The 9,135-nt window shown below is 46.5% G+C and overlaps 1 protein-coding gene across 1 annotated transcript in view; it reads right to left on the reverse strand.

The window, feature by feature from the left end:
- The window catches only part of LOC140420917 (sodium- and chloride-dependent neutral and basic amino acid transporter B(0+)-like), a 128,385-nt gene extending 124,236 nt beyond the window's left edge, over positions 1-4,149 (reverse strand). The window contains exons 1-2 of the mRNA XM_072505065.1: positions 3,962-4,149; positions 3,556-3,709 (exon numbers count right to left, since the gene is read on the reverse strand). Coding sequence (XP_072361166.1) covers positions 3,556-3,709; positions 3,962-4,033 — 226 coding nt within the window. The 5' untranslated portion in view covers positions 4,034-4,149. The remainder of the gene's footprint in view (positions 1-3,555; positions 3,710-3,961) is intronic.
- Between the last annotated feature and the right edge of the window lie 4,986 nt (positions 4,150-9,135).

Genomic DNA, 9,135 nt, shown 5'->3' on the forward strand with positions numbered 1-9,135 from the left:
AAGAAAGTGCCAGAAGCGTCATATTCCTCAGGGGCAAAGTGTTTTAACGCTGTACACATGTGTCCCAAATTGCCCCTGGCCACAATGGTGCCAGCCCCTCTATTGCAACACCCCCCCCCCCCCCCCACGCCACCCCCCCACCCAGCACCCTCTCAGTTATCCTCAAACTGTTTAGTCTTCCGTGCTCTACCGCTGTGTCTAGGTGTGTCCTGAGGATGAACATCAGAGGTGGAGGATCCCTGCTACTTATCTCATCCTGTGGCCTTCGATGTCCCCAATGTGTCTCCTCTGGAGGCTTTGGAGCCGGAGGGCGCCGGCCCATTTGCCGGCAGCACATGCCTCGCCGTGCCAGCTTTCTCCAGGGGCTGATTCCGAGATGTGCCTTTGTTAGGGGGGGGCTCAGGGGAGCAACTGGGAACAATTGTAGATTCTCTGCGTTCATCCTGATTAAATGTAATGTAGCTATAAATAGTGCAAACTGTGGCAGCTGATGTGTTATGTACTCTGGGATAACACAGGCTGCAACTGGATGCAGCTTTAACCAAAAGATACACCAGACCTTGAAGTTAGTTCAATCTGATTTATTGAACCAGTAGCACAGTTCTCTATGAGTTCGACTCGCGAAGTGTGGTTGCTCTGTCGTACTGAACCAGACTAGCTCTTAGCCATGTGCTGGAGGTGTGATACTGTACATACACCCTGACTCACTCTATAGATGTTCATCAGTAGAAAGAGGCGGAGTGTGAGTGCCTCGTGCCTTTTATAGTGAGATACCATCCCTGAGTATCCTGCCTACTCATTGGTCATATCCTGTTCACTGTGTTCATTAGCTGCCTGTCTGTATATCATTATCTGCATGTCTGCATATCATGACAGCAGCCATTTAATGTTTCAGCCGATCATTAAAGTGACCATTAACATCAGCAGGTGTGAATTCCACAGAAGGGTTGTCCAGGCATGTCCTATTTGTAATCAAGGGCAGGTGATCTCTGGCAGTTATATTAAGTCAGTGTATTTGTTCCAATACTTGAATCTGACTTTTAAAAAATGGTCCCATATATAATTCCTGATTGTAAGCGATGTTGTTTAGCAATGGTGAAACCAATAAAAACTCAGTTACACCTCATTAACGCAAGATAACCTTTTGTTATATTTGAACAGTCATAATAGTGTAAAAATGGAAATTCTCATTAGTTACTTCTCAAGTTTCTTTACAGCAATGTCAACAGCAGAGGTGCTGAGAATCACTGAAAGCAACATTTGGATTTCATTGTTAAATTGCCATATTAGGGGCTGGTTCAGCACAGTGGGCTAAGACAGCTGGCTTGTAATGCAGAACAAGACTAGAGGACTGGGAAATCTTTAGGGGGCAACAGAAAGCTACTAAAAAAGCGATAAAGAAGGTAAGATAGATTATGAGAGTAAACTTGCTCAGAATATAAAAACAGATAGTAAAAGTTTCTACAAATACATAAAACAAAAAAGAGTGGCTAAGGTAAATATTGGTCCTTTAGAGGATGAGAAGGGAGATTTAGTAATGGGAGATGAGGAAATGGGTGAGGAACTGAACAGGTTTTTTGGGTCAGTCTTCACAGTGGAAGACACAAATAACATGCCAGTGACTGATGGAAATGAGGCTATGACAGGTGAGGACCTTGAGAGGATTGTTATCACCAAGGAGGTAGTGATGGGCAAGCTAATGGGGCTAAAGGTAGACAAGTCTCCTGGACCTGATGGAATGCATCCCAGAGTGCTAAAAGAGATGGCTAGGGAAATTGCAAATGCACTAGTGATAATTTACCAAAATTCACTAGACTCTGGGGTGGTCCCGGCAGATTGGAAATCAGCAAACGTGACACCACTGTTTAAAAAAGGAGGTAGGCAGAAAGCGGGTAATTATAGGCCAGTGAGCTTAACTTCGGTAGTAGGGAAGATGCTGGAATCTATCATCAAGGAAGAAATAGCGAAGAATCTGGATGGAAATTGTCCCATTGGACAGACGCAGCATGGGTTCATAAAGGGCAGGTGCCTAACTAATTTAGTGGAATTTTTTGAGGACATTAACAGTGCGGTAGATAACGGGGAGTCAATAGATGTGGTATATCTGGATTTACAGAAAGCCTTTGACAAGGTGCCACACAAAAGGTTGTTGCATAAGATAAAGATGCATGGCATTAAGGGGAAAGTAGTAGCATGGATAGAGGATTGGTTAATTAATAGAAAGCAAAGAGTGGGGATTAATGGGTGTTTCTCTGGTTGGCAATCAGTAGCTAGTGGTGTCCCTCAGGGATCAGTGTTGGGCCCACAACTGTTCACAATTTACATAGATGACTTGGAGTTGGGGACCAAGGGCAATGTGTCCAAGTTTGCAGACGACGCTAAGATAAGTGGTAAAGCAAAAAGTGCAAAGGATACTGGAAGTTTGCAGAGGGATTTGGGTAGGCTAAGTGAATGGGCTAGGATCTGGCAGATGGAATACAATGTTGACAAATGTGAGGTTATCCATTTTGGTAGGAATAACAGCAAAAGGGATTATTATTTAAATGATAAAATATTAAAACATGCTGCTGTGCAGAGAGACCTGAGTGTGCTAGTGCATGAGTCGCAAAAAGTTGGTTTTCAGGTGCAACAGGTGATTAAGAAGGCAAATGGAATTTTGTCCTTCATTGCTAGAGGGATGGAGTTTAAGACTAGGGAGGTTATGCTGCAATTGTATAAGGTGTTAGTGAGGCCACACCTGGAGTATTGTGTTCAGTTTTGGTCTCCTTACTTGAGAAAGGACGTACTGGCACTGGAGGGTGTGCAGAGGAGATTCACTAGGTTAATCCCAGAGCTGAAGGGGTTGGATTACGAGGAGAGGTTGAGTAGACTGGGACTGTACTCGTTGGAATTTAGAAGGATGAGGGGGGATCTTATAGAAACATATAAGATTATGAAGGGAATAGATAGGATAGATGCAGGCAGGTTGTTTCCACTGGCAAGTGAAAGCAGAACTAGGGGGCATAGCCTCAAAATAAGGGGAAGTAGATTTAGGACTGAGTTTAGGAGGAACTTCTTCACCCAAAGGATTGTGAATCTATGGAATTCCTTGCCCAGTGAAGCAGTAGAGGCTCCTTCATTAAATGTTTTTAAGATAAAGATAGATAGTTTTTTGAAGAATAAAGGGATTAAGGGTTATGGTGTTCGGGCCGGAAAGTGGAGCTGAGTCCACAAAAGATCAGCCATGATCTCATTGAATGATGGAGCAGGCTCGAGGGGCCAGATGGCCTACTCCTGCTCCTAGTTCTTATGTTCTAAGACCAGCAGCGCGGGTTCAATTCCCATTCCAGCCTCCACGAACAGGCGCTGGAATGTCGCGACTAGGGGCTTTTCACAGTAACTTCATTGAAGCCTACTTGTGACAATAAGCTATTATTATATGCTCTGATGTTGCTTTGAGTTTCACAGTTGCAATGAGGACAAATACCAACAGCTGCAAAAAGTAAAGGATGGTTCTTTATAAATGAACAGTTTCCATAATTTCTCGCTCCTGTATTTTAGATTTTACTGCAGTACCTCCTCCATTTCTGTAAGCCAGGTAAGGGAACCTCCAGACGTTCCCAAGGCCCACAGCACAGCCGATCATTGAGAGCAAGTATTCAGCCTTCGAGGACCAGTTACCTCGCTCCACATTCTCCTCACTTTTACCCGCATCTTCATTGGTGACAGCCTGGGGGGGGGGGGGAAAAGAGGAAATGGCCAACTCAGAAATTTCTCAGACTGGGGAACTCAAGGAAAAAGTACAGTTTTCACCCAACGCAGAAACACTGTGTTGTTCTCCATTAAATAGCAATCATCTGGTAGTTGGGAAACAACCTGAACCCTAGAGAGACTGCAATTAACAACAACCAAAATCCCCCAACCATCAGCACCTCCCAGAGTTTTACGCAAGTTGATTGTCAGGTTTTGATAAAATACTCACTGTGACCTTTGGAGGGTGTGTTTGATGGTCATTCTGTGAAATCCCAGATAAATTAAAATCATTGTGCACCATTTTTGAACAACGATGAACAATTCTTCCACTTGCTCAGGAGTTGGATGTGAACCTTGAGGTGAACAGTTTTACCCAAAGACCTTCAAATGTTGCCTTTATCCTGGACTCCGGTTAAAGGTGATTCAGCTTCTTACCAGGTAATGACTGCCACAATCAGAAACCAGACCCACCCCTTGTTTAAGTTCTGCTTATTCAAATTTAGCAAGTGCTAATGGACCCAGAGAATTTTACTACTAATGAGCCCAATTACCAAAACATTTTCTTACACCAAGTTATTTGCATGAGTTTCAGAACATTCTGCAGCAACTTGTAGTTATTTTGCATCCATCAGGTTTGGCAGCATTTGAATTTTTGAAGAAATGAACCTGTGCCAATCAGGATTCAGACAAAGCAAAATTCTACACATTTTGCTTAACAATGGGACAGTCTGTCCCAAAAGCAAAAACCCGAAGACGGACCACCAGTGTTACATTTTAAATATTTGGTTTTTGCTCCAGTCAAACTGATACTATGGGTGGGATTTCACAGCCCTTCTTACCAGCAGAATCTTCCAGTCCTGCCAAAGTTGACATCAGTCGCCGGCTCTCCGGCGCCGGGATGGATGAACCATTGGGCGGTATTCTCTGTTGATTGACACCGAACTCGCGAAACGCGATTGAGCGGAGAATAGGTTCCGACCCGAAAATGGTAGCGGGCACTGATTTGACGCCAAATCATAATTCTCCGTCACCTCAAAGCACGTCAATGCGGTCTGAAACATATGTACGGTATAGTATGCACCATTTGCATATCATTAGCGGGCCTAACCTGGTATTCTCCGGGGTCTCCGCGATGTTCTGCCCCCAATGTGCCGAGTTCCCTACAGTGCGGTTCACTTGAGCTTTTAAAAATCGTGAAACCGGCGTCATGGCTGCTGAGGGAGAGAGAGAGGTAGTACGGAAAGTGTCCAACATTGCCATAGTTTGCTGACAGTTGTGCTGCTAGCCACAAGGGCTTCTGCCCGGTCCAGGGAGAGTAGCGGAGGGAGGGTGTAGCCAGGAGGTGGGTTGTGGGGTCGGGGTGGATGAGCACAGAACACCATTCCCGTAGCCGGATAGGCAACCATGAAGTTGCACATGCCGCTAAAAGCCCACTGTGAGCTTAGGGCCACGGATCATAAGGATGGCCACCCCCAGGTCACCCCCTTCGGTGTCCTCTGGTCCCAGCTGATTAATCAGCTGTAAGGGCATGCTCCAGCACAACCAGTTCATGTTGGCTGGGATGGTGTGAGTGGGGAGTGGAGTGTGTATTTGCGGCTGCAGCTTATCAGCTGTCAATCACGGACCCGGCGAATCCCGCACTATATTTCATTAAAATCGATTGTGTTCCACGTGGCGCCGATGCTAGCCCCTCCACAGTTGCTGAATCGATCCAGGTTTGGCACCACTTTTGCTGTCGTGAAAGTCCACAGATTCAGTGTCAACGTCATCACTTAGTCTCAGAAACAGAGAATACTGCCCCTTGACTTTGTCGGGAACAGAATACCTCGCCAGCGGCCAATGACAAGCTTCCTTCACCGTGGGAAAACCATGGTGGGTTGGGGGAGGGTGGTGGTTCTAGGGTGGCAGGGGTAACAAATATCCCAGCCTATGTCCCAGGTCTCCAGATGATTGTAACCCAGAGGTATTCTGGAAAATGCACTGGGAGAGCCCTTAGAATCATAGATTTTACAGTGCAGAAGGAGGCCATTCAGCCTATTAAGTCTGCACCGGCCCCTGGAATTAGCACCCATTTAAGGCCACACCCATAACCCAGTAACCCCACCTAAACCTTTTGGACACTAAGGGCAATTTAGCGTGGCCAATCTACCTAACTTGCACACCTTTAGACTGTGGGAGGAAACCGGAGCACCCAGAGGAAACCCACGCAGACACGGGGAGAACGTGCAGACTCCGCACAGCCAGTGACCCAAGCCGGGAATCGAACCTGGGACCCTGGATCTCTGAAGCAACTATGCTAACCACTGATACCATGCTGCTCAATTGGCCAGGATGTTTCAACATCCATTGAGCCCTGTCCTTGTGTCTGGAAAGCATACGCCCCCTGAAATCATGAGTTAAAGCCAGAGAATTTGGATGGTTCCTACTCTGTTATCAGCATAGTTATGAAAGAAACATTTTCATTACTGTCCTAATTATGAGGGGGAAAAACATTGAAATGTGTCTGGAAATTTTGGACCTGAGTTTTGTCTAAAAACAATTGGCCACACATAAACCACTGGCTGAATTGTTGCAGGGTGATTCTCTAAGAGACAATGTAACCCCAGCCTGGTGGCGCAGTGGGTTAGCCCTGCAGCCTCATGGCGCCGAGGTCCCAGGTTCAATCCCGGCTCTGGGTCACTGTCCTTGTTGAGTTTGTATATTCTCCCCGTGTTTGCGTGGGTTTCGCCCTCACAACCCAAAGATGTGCAGGCTAGGTGGATTGGCCATGCTAAATTGCCCCTTAATTAGAAAAAATGAATTGGGTACTCTAAATTTAAAAAAAAACAGTCTTACTAGACAACATACTTCTAAGAGCATCGACACACTAATTATTATCTCTTGTGGAGACAAAGGGACATCATGGCCATCTTATCAAGAAATATTGTGTGTAATGGCTAGCAGATGTTTGTGGATTCACTTTCCCACTTGGAATATACAAAGAATGGGTTAAAAGCCAAGCTGTTCCAGTTATTGTGTGTGTGTATTCTGTGAGAACAAATGCTTGAAACTTTGCCACAGTAAAAGTAAAAACCAAGATGCACTTTCACAGTACCCCTGCAAGTAGACATTTTTGCAGGTAGATCCTCGATCTCTCTCTGACTGTGGAAGTCAGCAAAAGAAGGCAGCTGAAAAGAAAACTGGAAAGCTTCACTGGCAAACCTTAGAAATCTGAATTCATAAACTGACTATTCACCTGCTGCAGTCAGCTCTACTGGAATCTTGAATTGCAATGGCCACAACAGTTCACCATCCAACTCATTATGAAACAAGGAGTGTTCTGGATACCATATCCGAAAATATATTTCCTGACTTTGAAGTTAATTTTCCCTTCTGATCTATATGAATGTGTACACATGTATTTCTTGAATCATTTTCTTGCCTTTAGTAATTAATAAACTCATTCCAACTTTAATTCAATAAAGGCTGGTTCAATTAGCTCCATTTAAAAATTAACTTTCGGCTCTGAGAAAAAGGTATCTGTGGAAAGCGATCCTTTCTCAAGTAAATCTTGTTGCAGCTAACAGAGAGGGGTTTAGGTAAAGCCAGGGAGCCAGTTCACCCTTCCTCACCTGGGATTGCAACAATTAGGGGGTATCCAACAATTTAAAGGATCTTCCCTGGGAAACCTCACCTGTAGTGGGCCATAACATTTCTGGGTAACCATACTATCCAGGAGAGGTGACAGAAGAGGATTCTGGGAGAAGTCAACTCAGTCACCTCGACTTTACTGTGGATAGCTGAAGAACCCCTCCAGTGACAAACAGGAGGAAGATCATCGTCCAGCAGAGGCGGCAGAAGAGGATTCTTGGAGATGTCAACTCAGTTAGCTCGACCAGCAGGTAAGTGAGTGACGAATAGTTTTTCTTTTATTTTTTCTTGTGTTCTCTTGGCATTGTAGTTGTTGTAAGTTAACTAAAGGGTTAAGTCATGGCAGGAGACCCCAGGCCCATGTCATGCTCCTCTTATGCGATGTGGGAATTCAGGGACCCTTCCCGTGTCCCTGGCTCCTTTACGTGCAAGACGTGTGTCCAATTGCAGCTCTCGTTAGACTGCATGACAGCTCTGGAGCTGTGGTTGGATTCACTTTGAAGCATCCACGATGTTGAGGAAGTCGTTTAGTGAGTTGGTTACACCGCAGTTAAAAATTACTGAGTGAGATAGGAAATGGGTGACCACCAGACAGAGGAAATGTAGGAAGGCAGTGCAGGGGTCCCCTGAGGTAAACTCCCTCCAAAACAGATATACCATTTTGGATACTGTTGTGGGAGATGGCTCACCAGGCGAAGATGGCAGCAGCCAGGTTCATGGTACCATGGCTGGCTCCGCTGCACAGGAGGTCTGGATAAAGCATGGCAGTGATATAGTGATAGGGGACTCAATGGTAAGGGGAATAGACAGGCGTTTCTGCAGCTGCAAACGAGACTCTAGGATGGTATGTTCCCTCCCTGGTGCAAAGGTCAAGGATGTCTCCGAGCGGCTGCAGGCCATTCTGGAGGAGGAGGGGGAGCAGCCAGCTGTCATGGTGCATATAGGCACCAACGATATAGGTAGAAAACGTGATGAGGTCCTACAAGCTGAATTTAGGGCAGTAGGAGTTAAACTGAAAAGTAGGACCTCAAAGGTAGTAATCTCAGGATTGCTACCAGTGCCATGTCCTAGTCAGAGTAGATAAGATGAATACGTGGCTTGGGAGATGGTGCAAGAGGGAGGGATTCAAATTCCTGGGACATTGGAACCCATTTTGGGGAGATGGGACGGTCTGCACCTGGGCGGAACTGGAACCAACGTCCTTGGGGGGAATGTTTGCTAGTGCTGCTGGAGAGGGTTTAACCTAATGTGGCAAGGGGATGGGAACCTGTCCGTTGCCTATCTCCCCCACCCCACCCAGGAGAAGTCGGCGCAGAACCACCAGGAGAGCAAAAGGACTGAGGAGGACCACCGGACTTGTGGCCCCTCACCTCAGCAGAGCAGCGGGCCCTGGACCTGGTTGGTGGGCCCGGAGGCGGAGTTCGGCATTGGCTGAGCAAGTGAGCAAGTGAGACCCCGCTGAGTTGCAGTTCCCAAAGGCTTGTATGTCGCCACTCCCAGCACCACAACCGCCCACCCATCCAGCCACCTTCATTCACCCCCCATTCACCACCCCACCACGACACCCACAACCCCTCACCACCACCGCCCACAGACTCCACCAACCCCACAACCCACCTCCCTCCACCACCAGCCGCCACGCCAACCCACGATCCAATTATATGTTATGTCTTGTGTCTTGCAGGATCTGATGCCGATGAGGCAGGCCCTTCTGATGTCCCCCACTCCGGACCCCAACCACAACTCCAACCTCAAGTGGATAGTAGCGAGGAA

This window comes from Scyliorhinus torazame, chromosome 5, assembly GCF_047496885.1.
Source record: "Scyliorhinus torazame isolate Kashiwa2021f chromosome 5, sScyTor2.1, whole genome shotgun sequence".
NCBI classification, from domain to species: Eukaryota; Metazoa; Chordata; class Chondrichthyes; order Carcharhiniformes; family Scyliorhinidae; genus Scyliorhinus; species Scyliorhinus torazame.